The sequence below is a fragment of the Pyrgilauda ruficollis genome, unplaced genomic scaffold (genome assembly GCF_017590135.1).
Source record: "Pyrgilauda ruficollis isolate IOZ18807 unplaced genomic scaffold, ASM1759013v1 scaffold10, whole genome shotgun sequence".
In the NCBI taxonomy this organism is placed as follows: Eukaryota; Metazoa; Chordata; class Aves; order Passeriformes; family Passeridae; genus Pyrgilauda; species Pyrgilauda ruficollis.
Window position 1 is genome coordinate 6,662,813 of NW_024508101.1, and position 13,981 is coordinate 6,676,793.

The following is a 13,981-nucleotide window of genomic DNA, read 5'->3' on the forward strand; positions in this document are numbered from 1 at the left end:
AAAAAAAAAAAAAAACCAACATTTTCCTGCTGTGCAGCAGCCAGATGGCACAGGGAGGGGAAACACAGGGTTTTCAGTGAAGCACTTGGAAGATGCATCTACTGTGACCTGCAGCACATCCTTCCCAAAAGCTCAGCTGCAGAAAGGTGAAAAAGCAGCTGATAATGTTTTTTGCATGGTCCCTTCTCTTGTGCTTCTCCCATCTGCTGTCCTTCACTCCAGCTGGCCCGCTGGAGACTGCTGACTGTCAGGTTTTCAGGGTAAATTGTCTGGTTTGGTGGATATTTGCACATTTCTAGCAAAGGAGGGACTGCAACCATTTTGCTGCAGGTCTCTCATAGTAGTAAACTGAGCACTGTGCCAACAAGCTGCATAAATCAGAGGTAAGCATGTGATGAAGCCTTGTAAGGCTTGGGTTGGGTAGGTGAGGATGGAGTATGGAGGCTGCACTCCTTCCTCTGCAAAATGGCTTTGGGCAGTGGAAAAGGAGCTGATTAAATCCCACCCACCATCTTGTCTCTCTTTTGCCCACAGTATAGCACTCCCATCTGTATAAAAGCATTTTGCTCACTATAAGGGGAGGAAAAAACCTATTATACTAAACCTAATTTAGCTTGGAATAAACCAGACCATTAACACGGTGTTCATTTATAAGTTACCTGGCAGCACTTGGCCCCACAGCGGGTGAGCAGGCACGTGCTGTGCACATGTGGTGTAGCACCCGCCGTGCCAGCCAGCCCACACCGTGCGTGGCAGTTTCTCAGGGAACGGGGGCAGCAAGGGCTTTGGCCAGGAACAGCAGCTTAAACAAGCGTGCAAATGTCATAACTGAAACCTCTGGAGCTTTGCTCACGGCTCTGACTGAGAGCACTGTGCAGATGTTGCTCCCAGGGGTTTGGCTGGCTGTCTGTGTAAATTCTTTTTCTGAACCCAAGTGGGGCCTGGTGAAGCAACCCAGGAAATGTGGCTGGGTGCAAGGCAAGGATGTGTGCTCAGCCCCTGGGGCCAGCTCTTTTGAAGCCAAAATAAAGTTAGGATGGGACCACAGTAGCAGCAAGGGACAGGGTTGTCATCTGTTCTGTTACATACTTAACTAAGGCAGAACAAATTCCTCATTATGGTTTAGCTGGAGGCTTTTTTTTTTTTTTTAATAAGCAGCATATTGCTTTTACTTCAAGGACTTTATGGAGAACTTCTTGCATTCCTTTGCTTTATGATCGGAAATATCCCCGTTTAATACAAAATAGCTTGAGGCATGGTTCTGCTGCCTTTCCCAACACTGAGTAACTCCCAAGCAAAGGCCTGGAATTAGAATTGGGAGGAATTAAAAATGAGATTAACTTCATGCATTGGAGAAATCCTGAAAAAGGGCTCTCAAGAGTGAGGCTGAGTGCATGTCACTCCTAAGGGACCTTAAAGGTCATCTCATTCCAGCCACCACCACCAGCAGGGACGCTTTCCACTAGACCAGATTGCTCAGAAGCCGACCCTGCCTGGCCTTGATGCAGGTGTTAATGGTGCAGTGCTAAATGACCCTGACACTGTGATCCTCTCCCTCCAGGTATTGACCAGGGCCAGATGACGTACGACGGCCAGCACTGGCACGCCACCGAGACCTGCTTCTGCTGCGCCCAGTGCAAGAAGTCGCTGCTGGGACGGCCCTTCCTGCCCAAGCAGGGGCAGATCTTCTGCTCCAGGGCCTGCAGCATTGGTGATGACCCCAATGGCTCCGACTCTTCCGACTCGGCTTTCCAGAGCGCGCGAGCCAAGGAATCGCGCCGCAGCGCCAAGATCGGCAAGAACAAGGGGAAGGGCGAGGAGGGGGCACGCAGCCCCTGCAACCAGCTGCAGGTCACCTCCAACCGCCTCTCCACCGACGTGGACCCGCTGTCCCTGCAGATGGATCTGCTGAGCCTGGCCAGCCAGACACCCAGCCTCAACAGGGACCACCTGTGGAGGAGCCGGGATGAGCTCTATCACTATGGGGGCAAAATGGAGCAAAGCCAGTCTCAAACCCCCTTGCAGCTTCTCAGCCAGTGCAACATAAGAACCTCCTATAACCCCACCCAGGTCCCAGGCTCGCAGTCGGATTTATGGGCAAAACACTTCAGCAACCAAAAGAGGAGCTCCTCGCTGGCCATGAAGAGCCACGGTGGCAGCTTCATCCAGGACTGCAGAGAAGACTACTACTCAGGGAGGCTCCGCTCGCAGGAGAGCTACAGTGACATGTCCAACCAGAGCTTCCCAGAGACCAGAGGAAGTGTCAAAGTCCCCAAGTATGAAGAGGAAGAGGAGGGTGGGATGCCAGCATCACAGTGCCGCACCCGTCACCCCATCAATGCCCTCAAGTTCACAGAGGACCTGACGCCCACCGAGCAGACTCCCCGGGGCTCCATGGAGTCCCTGGCACTCTCCAATGCTACAGGTATGTCACCCCTGCTCCTGCCACCTGGAGACCACCCTGGCACACCCTCCATGCAACTGAATCCCTTGTGTTCTGGTGTCTTCCCAATATGAGGGTAACCAAGCCTCAGTGACACAGGCTTATCTGCCAGGTCCTGACAAGCCTGACAGTTCCTTTCCATTTGCTTTCTTGTTTACCAAATGCAGAGCTTTATAGATGGCTGGCCTTTCTGTGCAGATCAAAACAAATGTTTTCAAACTCTTTAATGCTCCCTTTTGTGAAGAGAGGGGGAAAATCAAGGCCAACTGCTAACGAAGAGGCAGATTCCAGATTTCAGTACTTGAAGGACTGCTGTCAGCTGCCCTTGCAGGCTGAAAATATTTTTAAATGCCTTGAAATAGGCCCAGTTAACCCCTTTTGAATGTTATGCAGTCCTCAAGCACGTGACTAGTTAAAAGAAATTCCTCCCCCTCTATGCGCAACTCTTTAATTCCTCTTCCCCAGCCCCTTGGTAGAAACTGCAGGGTAAAGACAGGCAAGATGCTCGTCCCATCAGGCTGAGCTTGTTTCTCACGAGCACATCCCAGGGTCATATTTCTCAGTCCTCTCACCCTAAACATGTTTGGGTTTCACTCGTGGCTGCAGGGATGGGTGTGTGTGTGCACGGACGTGTCTGTGTGCGGCTCTGGTCTGCAGCTGGCGCTGGGCAGGCTCTGTCCTTCCTGCAGCCTGCTCTGCTTCTGCTCGCCCACCACAGCTCCCACGTCCCTCAGCACAAAACTGCTCAGAAAAGAGTAGTTTTGTAATAATTCTGAGCCTGGTTTGCTCACCAGAGAAGCTGCCTTGCTTTTTTCTTTGCGGCTCCCCTGGCTTCTCCCTGTTCCAGCCAATCATTGCTTAGATCTGGGCAGGTCCTGCATCTGACCCCCTGCAACATGGAGCCCTTCTGCCTTATTGCTGGCAGGGAGGGGCCTGTGGGGTGTTTGTGCCTGGTCCTGAGGATCCCCCACAGGTTGCTGGCAGTGGGTGGTGAGGATTGCCCACAGGGAGCTGAGCCCCCCAGAATCCCAGTTCTGGGCTCTGCCCTGCCTGGGTGGACAGGTTTGTTCTGCTATGCCCGTGCCTCCTCATCTGGGGTTTGGTGTGTTTGTTTAGGGAAGCTGCCAGCCCTGTGCCAAGATGTGAAATGATCTCTGTTTCAGCCAGGATCTCCCTATCCAGCAAGAGGAAAAATGGGGGTGGGTGGGGGAGAGGAGAAGCTAATGAGCTGGGAAGGGCTTTGCTTACACAGTCTCAGATATACACAGAGGAAAAATAGATGTGAAATGGCAAGGGAATTGGGAATTGCTCTCCAAAACAGGGTTTCCCTAACAAAGCTCCACATTTCCAAAGCCTTTTGTGTTCCTGAAAACTTGTTGTGTAAACCCCATAAGTACAAAGAGTCTTGAGCAACACCAAGCTTGGATGAGCAATCCCTGAGCAGTAGAGAGGTTGTTGCATGCTTTGGAGCTGAAGTGTAACATATTATTGGGGATATAGGTCAAGACACAGAAAATATGGCAAGGCTTCCATATCACAGTGAAAAACATTCTGCCTTTCATTTTAGAAACGCCTTTTTAAAATGCTGGGAGGGAGACCTCCCAAAGGCATCTGTCCACCATACAGAGCCAGAGTCTGAGTTTCCTCAGGGGCAGTGACTGCCTTAATGGCTTGCTGTGTTCCAGCTTTCTGGAGCAGATGCTCAGCGTGATGGGGCTTGCAGTGAGTGTTCATAGTTCCTCTGCAGAGTGAGGTGATAATATTTTTATTAATGTGTAAGGTTCTAATAATTTTCCTTGCTCTGGGAGCTGGCTCAGCTGAGCTAGGGGCACTGCAGCAGCAACAGGCAGCTCCCCCAGGGCCATGTCTGCAATTATGGAGGGCACAATTATCATCCCATTTAATTGGCAGTGTTTTGAGTACAGGGAGATTTGGTGACCTGGATGAGGTCTGTGAGAGAGCAGGTTTTTGGTCAAGTGATGTCAGGGCACAGCACCCTGCTGCCTGCCTTTTCCCATCCCTGCACTCCCTGCTGTGGCTGATCACGCCACAGCCAGAGCTCCCCCCAGCCCCAGCATGGGGGTCTGGCTCACCCCATGTCCTCCAACCTGCATCCTCCAGTCCTGCTTTGCCAGAACCTCCCAGGCATCCACATACAAAGTCCCTTTGAGCTACCAGTGCTGCAGAGTTGCTCCACCTTTCACTTTGAAATAATTAACACCGCATCCATCTAAGGTTTTATGGCATCACTGAAAACAGTCTGTTTTTTACAAGGAGCTGAAGGGCAAACAGTCCCTGACCTGGAGAGCACATGTTAAAAGCTGGTACCTCCCTGGCAGCGGATTTTGCTGTGATGTTTCTGCTACGAGTGAACTGCTAATTAAGCAGAGACAGTCAGCAATGCAGATAACTCAGGGCTGTGCAGCACTAATCCCTGGCCTTTGGCCGGAAGGCTGCCTGCCGTGAGCAGATGTTGCTCCCTGTAATATTTCAGGGTCAGCCATTGTGTGGGTCAAGATCTACATGACCCCAATCTCCTGCAAGACCCCAGGTTTCTGCCTTACCAAAAGGCTCTATTTAATCGCTTTAAAGCCAATTCCCCACGGGTTAGTAAAGAGGTGAGACACGCTGTTAATCCTGGGCACGTGCCCTTACAGTGCTGGGCTGTGCTCTGCTGTCACCATGGGCAGTGTGCAACGGCAGGCATGTCAGTGGCAGAGGTGGCTGTGACCCTGCTTGTGCTCTGTGTTGGGGTTGGAATTAGGTGGGAGTGTCTCTGCTGTCCTCTGGTTTGTGCTTGTGTAATTGCCACAAATGCTGATGGGATTTAAGCACATCCAGTGGCAAAGGGCAGTGTCTCCTGCTGGTGGAGGGCATCTCTCCTTCCCTTCCATGTTTTTATTTGAAAAACCCTATTCTGCCATCAGCTGAAGGCTGCAACAGACTCCAGTCTGCTACAGCTTCTTAGACTGTATCCTCCTGCACTACATGGCCATTAGATGGAGAAGCAAAAAGGAAACAACATTTCTCAGCCTGTTTTCTAAGAGAGAGCTCATTTTTGCTGATTTTCTTTTATATTATCTTTTATATTGTGCTTCCTTTGTCTACTTTTGGGGGTTTTGGGTTGTTTGTTTTTTTAATGGCAGTAACAAGAACAAAAACCAGTGGATCCTGTAGCAATGTTTGCCTTGTAGCTCCCTGCATTAAACAATTGGGACAATACTAAGATGCAATTTGTCCGTCTTAGGCAGGTTTGCTCATGATGAGAAGCCTGATCCTACCAGAGGTTAATCACTTCCCAAAAGATACTTGGCCCATCAGTCCTGCTCTCTCTGTTTGTGTTTCCTTCCAGAAAGGTTTTGCAGTTGCTGCATGTGCCTGGCAGTGGAATTGGAAATCAGGAGCTGAGCTCTGCTGATTCTAAGCAGTTATTTCAACAAAACGACAGCTGGTCAAATAGCCCATTTAAGACAGTACCTGCAGGCTAAATGTTGTTCTCTGGGAACAGTCCCTTTGTGTGCTGCTTACAGAGAGCAGGAGCCTTTTGGAGGTAAAAGTCATGTTGAATGCTGACACTGCTGCGTGCTAAAGGAGAAACAGATTTTAAGGATTCCTTGAGAAAATGAGTTTGGGTGAGGGGAACATCTGTCACAGGCATAAATCTAGTTTAAAAATATGTTAAACTGGTGCTGTTACAGGGTGGAATGTGATTTCGTTTGTATGGCACACACTGTGCTTGTCATCATGTGTTGTGTGATGCCCAAAGGCCCCAAATAGTTTATTTTTCCAGGACTAGACAAGTGTGATATAACCAGAAAGCAGAGAGAACAGGGCTGATCCCTGCACGTCTGAGTGCAGAGTGACAGAACAGCGTCATCTGTCTCCAGTCCCTTTTCTTCCTCTGCCTGCAGAGGAGCTAAAAGCTGCAGGGCAGGTGAGGGTAAGAACAAGCCCTGACTAAGGGCCAGGGTGGTATTTTCTGGAGAGACATTAATTAACCCAGCCTCTCCTGCACTGGGGGCTTGGGAGCAGCTCCTGAACGTGCTCAGGGATGGCAGTGAGGGGTCTGGATGCTGATCTCCCTCCCCATGTGCTCCTCTCTCCCCTGGGCTGGAGAGGGTGGCTGCCCCAAGTGCTCCAGCTGAGTTAGGCAGTGCAGAAAGTGACACATTGGCTGTTCCTGAGTTTTTCTGTGAAAAAAAGGAGCTCCCAGCTCTCCACCATGTTCTTATCACTCTCTTTCTCCCAGACACAGCCAGCACAAAAGTGCTTCCAAGCTGGAAGATCTTCCCCTGGGGGGAATTCTTGCAATTTTGAGGCACAGGTATAACATTTCCTAATCCAAAACAGATAATTTCAAAACCAGTGTGAAGATAAAGGTTTTCCACCCCAAAGGCCCAGTGCCAAACCACTGTAAAACTGTCAGGAATATTTCTTCTCCCCCTCACTTACCTTTTGCCACTCAACAGTGGGAGGTTTGGTGTGCCTGCTGTGGGGCCAACCTCTTGCATGTCTTCACCCCTTCAGTGTCACACATGGACAGTGCAGGTGGGGTAACGCAAACCAGAGGGACAACCAAAGTGGACTCTGGAAGATGTTCTTGGGGGAAGCATCATCCCCAACATGGCTTGTTGGCCATCAGCTGGGGAGGGTGCAGGAGATGGGAGTGCTGATAAAGGAGCTATATGGGGGCTTCCAGGTTAAAATCCAACTCTTTTCTAAGCAGCAAGAGACTTCTTCCACCAAGGAAAGGACTCATTGGGTGGGAAATACCAAATGACATCCATGGGTCACACATGGGGACATACCATGGGTGGCTGGTGGGACTGTGACCCACTTGGTGGGGCCTGTGCTTTCCCCCAGATTGTTTATTTTCCATGATTTCCAGTTACATGAAGGTTCTGCTTTATTTCTGCATGCCCTGAGGTCGTTCAGAAGTGAGACAGGGCTGAGCTATAAACAAAGCTCTGTGCAGGCTGTTTTCTTCTTAAATTTCTTTTTAGTTCTATAGACTGACCTTGAAATAAACCCTGTTTGAGGGATGGTGAGGATGCCTGATGCTGTGTGAGAGAGAAGGCTCTGGCACAGGGGGCTGGACACAAGAGACCCTGTGCTGTATCCTCCTGTGCATCTGTAGCTGCATTTAAACATTGGCTGTCAGGGCTGGGTGCTGGGTTTTGGTGCTGGCAGGCGCCTCTGTGGGGCTCTGTGGTGAGAGCTGTGATGCACAGATGTGTGTGTCTGCTGTGATAAATGTTAAGGCAAGAAGCAAGCGTCAGCATAGCCCTAGTTGTTTGCAATATCCTATGTCAGGATATTTTGCATTCCCTGGCTGGTGCCCTCCTGCAGTGGGATGCTGGCTCACCCCGTGTTAGCACAGCTTCACAGGGAGTTTGATTAAATGGGGGCTCGGAGCTGCTTCTCCTCATGGGGGCTCCATTCCCAGCCTCACACCCAGCCCACACGTTCTCTGGGGCCTCTCTGCTGTCATTTGCTGAGTGCTTTAATAATTCATAATGCAACTTGCAGCCCCTGTTTACCAAAGCACACAGTGGGACTGAAGCACTCCGAGTGCTTTGTTGTGGCGAGGCTGTAGAGGTGATGTTCTCCTGGGGTGACTTTGTGCTGTGGCTTTGCTTATTCGGGTGTTAATTCCCTTGGCAGTGTTTATGGGATAAACATGGTTCTCAGGAGGGGTGGGGACAGACTTCAGAGGGGATGGTACAGGGTGTTCTTAGTGAGCCTGAATGTTAACCAGAGAGCTGCTTGGTGTTCTTGGTGCTGCAGCTAGCTCCACTTCTATATCGAGCACCCACAGCCAAGCTGCAGCTTTCCCTTGTGCTCATTGGGAGAGCCTGTGTTTCCATGGCTCCTGGGTGAAATATTGAGCCTGGCAGCCCCATGCAGTGGAGAGCAGCAGCAGAAAAACCTGCTGTGTCTGTGTGTGCTGTGGTGCTGGCACCAGTCTGGCTCCAGGACAGCCACTGGCCGAAGCACCGTGCTGGAGGCAGCAGTGACATCTCCTCCAGTGCGTGAGCCTCTGGGGCAGCCAACAGTGTCATCATGCAGAAGTAAATTTTGGTGGAGTCAGCATGTTATACCTGGGTTTGCACCCTTGGAATGGTCCTGGTGATGTGGTAACAACCACCCCACACCACGGGCCAGAGCAGGGCTCCTGCTCCCTTGGATGGCCTTGGGAAACAGAATCTCACATTTCTTCATTAGGAGAAAGTCAGGGCTGCATGGTGGGGTCTCACCTCGTGTGCTCTTCCAGACTGCAGCTCTCTTGGGTTATTAGCTGTGTTCCCAGATGAAACATTTCATTAAGCAGGAGCTGCAACAGCAGCACGTAAATACTGGCAGCTCATGGATGGGTGTAGCTCTGGAATGGCAAATGACCTCAGGACACGAGGGTTGGTGCCACCTTCGCCCCATCCAGGGCAGTGTGGGAGTGGGAATCTGGAGACAGCCTGCATGTGCCTGGGCACCCACTGCCTTTGGGTGCCAGGGAAACCCTCCAGTGCCAGAGCCTGCCCCAGTCACCCTCTGCTGTGATTACACAGCAAGAGTTTTCTTCTTCTCCAATCTAAAACTTTCATTGCAGGAGTCAGCAGACCTGGAGAATAATGTGTTCCCTCCTCTTTGCAAGCATTTTTTTCTGCCTTTGAAGGTTGTTACTATATCCCCTTCAGCTTTCTCTGCTCTAGACTAAACAACCTCTGCTCTTTAAAACTTTATTCCCAGGTCATGTTTTCTAGATGAAATTTTTTTTGACAAATGGTTATTGCTATCCCCTGATCTCACTGCGGTCAGACTGGAGCACTCTTGGCTTGCTCCCACTATGCCTCCTGAGGTCTTGTGACTCCACAGAGAGCCATAGAGAGGGACATTTTGAGACCTTAGAAAGACTAATCTGGGCCTAGCCCTGCTCATGATGCCTTGGCATAAATGTCAAATTCAGCCTGGAGACACCTTTGTGTTCTGCAAGGATTGTAAATTGCATCCTGGACCTGTAACCTGCTGTGGGCACATGCAGAGCTCTCAGTGCCTTCAGCTGGAAAAGCAGAGCTTTGCTCCTGAGCAAGTGGAATAAATCCTTCGCTGTCACCCTGAGGAGATAAAATAAAGTTTCTCTGTCCCAGCTGCACGGCTTGCTCGGTCACTTCCAAGTATGGCTCCCAAAAGAAAAGGCTTGTGCATGTGCAGCCTGCCCAGCCTACCTGGAAAGACACATTTTGCCCTCAGCATAGAGCCTTTTCTACTCTGTCACATGGAGATATGAAGCCACTGAATGTCGGACTGGCTTTGCATCGGAGCCTCCTGAGCACAGGCTCCATCACACCCTGAGTTCTGTGTGCTGGCAACAGTGATGGACATGTTCAGTGCTGGATTCCTCTTACAATCAGCATTTCCACAGCAAATCAAGATCTCAGAATGTTTGTGCTTAATTATAATCAAGCTGTCTGAATGATCAGCCAGAAACATCCCCATGACTGATTAAACCTCACACTCCGAGCATGAGCCATTCACGTGGTCACAGGATCCTTGTCTGAACTCACTGCCCCGTGCTGCCTTCTAAGGGGAAGAGACTAAAGCACTCATGGTTGTCTGCTGGAGGTGTGTGAGGGGCTGCAGACCCCTGTCCTGCACAAACTTAACCAGTGAAGCTCTGGCTTTGCCCTTCCCGAGCTGGAGCACCTTGCTTATCACAGCTTGATTTACTCCACACAAAATGAAACAGGTTTCCCTCCTGGTCGTCCTGCTTGATCTTGGCCACATCATTCCTCTCTGTGATGTGAAGGACGCAGATATGTCTTGTTTAATTCAAAAATACTGTTTCACTCTTGCCATGTCTCCAGTGCTTGTGCCCAGACACTCGTTCTGTTCTTGCTGGATGCAGGAGCACAGGAGGGAGATGGCAGTGAGGGGCAGCTGAGACCCACGGGTACCATCTGATGTGGCTGGAGCTGGGAGCAAAGCACCAGCTCACACCACACCCCTGTGAGTGAGGCAAGGTCAGCCCCTTTTTAATGGTGCTGCCAGAATCAATGTGCTGATGGCACAGAAGCATCCTGTGGTGCTGGAGCTGTGTTTGTGCACGGCGCTGCTGTTGCTCGTTCTTCTTGCGGAGCTGCAGCGGCTTCCTTAATGAAGTGCTGCATAAATGTCACCGAGGGCTCATTTTCCTTGGTGTCAGCTATTGTGTGACAGATGTGATTAAGGCCACATTGGGCTGTCAACAGCCAAGATTCTCATTGTGATCAGCTCTGCCGGCAGTCCCGCTGTTGCTCCGGCTTTTCAGGAAGTCTTTGTGCATGTTCCCAAGTTGCTTTTCCCTCCCCTGGGGCTGCTGGAATCCTCCACAGTGGCACAGGAGGGACATGGGGAGCAGTGCCTGTTGTGACAGATACCTCTGCTGGGTTCACAGGCAGAAAATTGCAGCTCCAGCGAGGAGGAGAAACATGATGGGAGTGTGGAGTGTGGGGGGACAGGTCTTCAAAGGGGACAGGAAGGGCAGTGGGTGGGGTTGAGCTTGCTCCCTCAAAGTCAGTGTGACTTAGGGAGGAAAAAAGAAAGCATGAAGTTGACTTGAAAAGTGTGTCCTTTTAAAAAAAAAGTGTGGCTTTCCCTTCTTTTTAACCCAGCCTCTCCCCCTTCCTGTGGTGTTCAGGGATCCTTCACTTTACCTTCCTCTGTAATCATAAACTCCAAAACCATCCCCATTAACAACAGAAAAACAAAGAAGCTGGGACTCAGGGAGCAAATCCAAACCCTGTGAGGGCCAGAAATGACTAAAGCTCTGCCTGATATCACCAAAAGCAGGATTTGGAAAACTCTGCCCAGCTTTGCAGGATCTGTTGATCTTTTCAAGGCCGAGCCCAAGGAAACCCTCAAGCAGCTCTTGAATGGGGTTAGTGACAGCAACCCTTGTTCTTGTTCAGGTTTAGCAGCAGCAGCTAATGTGAAAGGAGCCGAGCTCTTGATGAAATGCAAACAGCTTTTGTTAAGGGGAAAAAAGGCTTTATTCTTCAATTGTGGGCTGGGTTGTTATTTTTTATAATTAATTTACAAAGTCATAAGTTGTTGGTGATTGCATAAAGGCTGTGTGTCATGTTGGAAATTCTGCTGACGGTGCTGTGTTGGGTCTGCACCACGATGTTGTCGGAGAGGGACGGGGAGAAGGGTGCCAAAGCAAACATTCCACGTTTGATTTGGGGTGGAACGGGCTTTCTTTGAAATAACTTGCGAAACATCTTGTCCTGAGCTTGCAATGCAACCAGTGACTGCTGCCAGTTGTCAAGCCAACAGGAATAGCCAGAAAATAGTCAGGAAATACCCATGAAACAGGCTAAGGACTAGGGCACCGTGGGGTGCATTGAGTTTCTTGTTGACAGGCAGGTGCTGAGCAGACACCCCACTTCTTCCCTTCTGCCAGGTGAAGGCTTCCTGGGCTGAAGGAAAGCACCTTGCAGGAGCTCAGGGCTCGTTGGCACATTGGAGAGGTCTAATGGGTCACCTTCCCAAGCAGGGCAGCCCATCAAGGTGGAGCTCACGTTTCTGGCTCCTGCCCATGCACAACTCCCTGGATATCTGCAGGGATAGTCTGGCCATCCCATTGTCCTGCTGCTCACAGGAAGCTCCAGCAGACCCTCTGGTGCTCGGGTGTTTCCTTGCTTCCTGGGAAACCCAACTGCAGCTTTGGTCTCTGCACGGGTGTCATTCAGGGGGCCTGTGAGGTGCAGCATAGTGACAGCCCTGAATTAACTCAGTGGCCATGTTTTCATCTGCCACTGACATTGTTTAGTCCTCCAAAATGTGTTGTCATTGCAGAAGGTGTGAGTGCTGGATCATGGCACCCTAGTTAGCTCGGCGTGCAGGAGGCCTCAGGTTACCTCTGATGCATGATTTCTCCCTGGCATCGTTGGTTATTCCTATCAAGTCGCAGACAGTGTAGACATATGGGAAAGGAAGTCGTGAAAAGCAGCTTGGAGTCCAACTCAAAACACCTTAAATTGGTGTGATTTCCCCAAAGGAGGAACTGCCTGCTCTTTAAAAAAAAAATTAAAGTCCTCTTCTCTCTTCTTAAAAAGGGCTCTTCAGGACAGGATCAATACCATTGAGTTACTTTTTAAAGCAAAAGTCTTGGACCAAAACCAGCCTCCACCCTGCATCTTGGCTGACAGAAAATTCTCTTTCTTAATTTTTTTTTTTTTTTTTTTCCCTTTACCCTTTTCCTGCAAAGGCCTCTCAGCAGACGGCGGAGCCAAGCGCCAGGAGCACCTCTCCAGGTTCTCCATGCCTGACCTGAGCAAAGACTCGGGCATGAACGTCTCGGAGAAGATGAGCAACATGGGCACCCTGAACTCCTCCATGCAGTTCCGCAGCGCCGAGTCCGTGCGCAGCCTGCTGTCGGTGCAGCAGTACCAGGACATGGAGCCCACCCTGCACGACCTCGCCAGCCCCCTGGGCTACCAAGAGCGGCCGGCGCACGGGCGGATGCACCAGAGCTTCGACTACGGCAGCGGGGTGCCCGGGGGCAAGCTGGGGGCGCAGGAGATCCCGAGGCACACCCCCATGAGCGAGCGCACGCGCCGCAGAACCGTGCTCCGCGACGACGACCGGCACTACCGCCCGCACCGGCCCCGGCGCTCCCGGCGCTCCCGCTCCGACAACGCCCTGCACCTGGCCAGCGAGCAGTGCTACCGCCTCAAGGAGAGACCCTCGCTCCGAGCCAGGGACGACTACGACCCGTTCGTGCACCAGAGGAGCTGCAGGGAGACGATGGAGCAGGGTCCCTGCAGGGATGTCTACGGCCACTGTCCCCGGACGGTGTCGGATCTTGCCTTGCAGAACCACTTGGGCGAGAGATGGGGGCCCTACTTTGCCGAATACGACTGGTGCTCCACCTGCTCCTCCTCCTCGGAGTCCGACAACGAGGGCTATTTCCTCGGGGAGCCCATTCCGCAGCCTGCCCGCCTCCGGTACGTGACCAGCGAGGAGCTGCTGCACAAGTACGGCTCGTACAGCATGCCCAAGTCTTCCACGGTGGGGGCCAGGGGACAGTTGCACAGCCGGAAAAGACAGAAGAGCAAGAACTGTATCATATCCTAATGGCATCCTTGCCAGGCACCTTGGGAGAATGTAAATTAACTCACGATCTTGCACTGTTTTAGATCATGTAAGTGCTTTTATTGTAACAAAAAAAAAAGGCCCGAAGAGTAGGGATTTGTTAAGAAGGTTGTAGACCGGCTTCTATAAATAGTCATAATCCTGGGCACAGTGAATATATTTTGCACATCTTACTTTGGAGATAAAAATTTTAAAAGTTCACTTTAGCCTGTAATATTTACCCAGTAGTTTCTCTTCCTTCTCCCAGATACTGCCACCCCCTTGAGCTCTGTTTGTCCGTACGTTTTGGTTGCCACTGTTGACTCTCAGCATCAGTTTGCTGGTAGGTTTTGCTTTCCACCACAGTTTTGTTTTCCATTAGCCATGTTGGTAGGTGATTTGTCTCTTGGACAGTGTGGGAGCCTAAGT

The 13,981-nt window shown here is 50.9% G+C and overlaps 1 protein-coding gene across 2 annotated transcripts in view; it reads left to right on the forward strand.

Annotated features, from left to right (window-relative positions):
* PRICKLE2 (prickle planar cell polarity protein 2) overlaps nucleotides 1-13,753 on the forward strand; it is a 102,344-nt gene extending 88,591 nt beyond the window's left edge. For both annotated transcript variants that reach the window (XM_041466228.1, XM_041466237.1), the window contains 2 exons: nucleotides 1,562-2,425; nucleotides 12,687-13,753. In XM_041466228.1, the coding sequence (XP_041322162.1) occupies nucleotides 1,562-2,425; nucleotides 12,687-13,555 (1,733 nt within the window). In that variant the 3' untranslated portion in view covers nucleotides 13,556-13,753. The remainder of the gene's footprint in view (nucleotides 1-1,561; nucleotides 2,426-12,686) is intronic.
* Nucleotides 13,754-13,981: the final 228 nt, after the last annotated feature.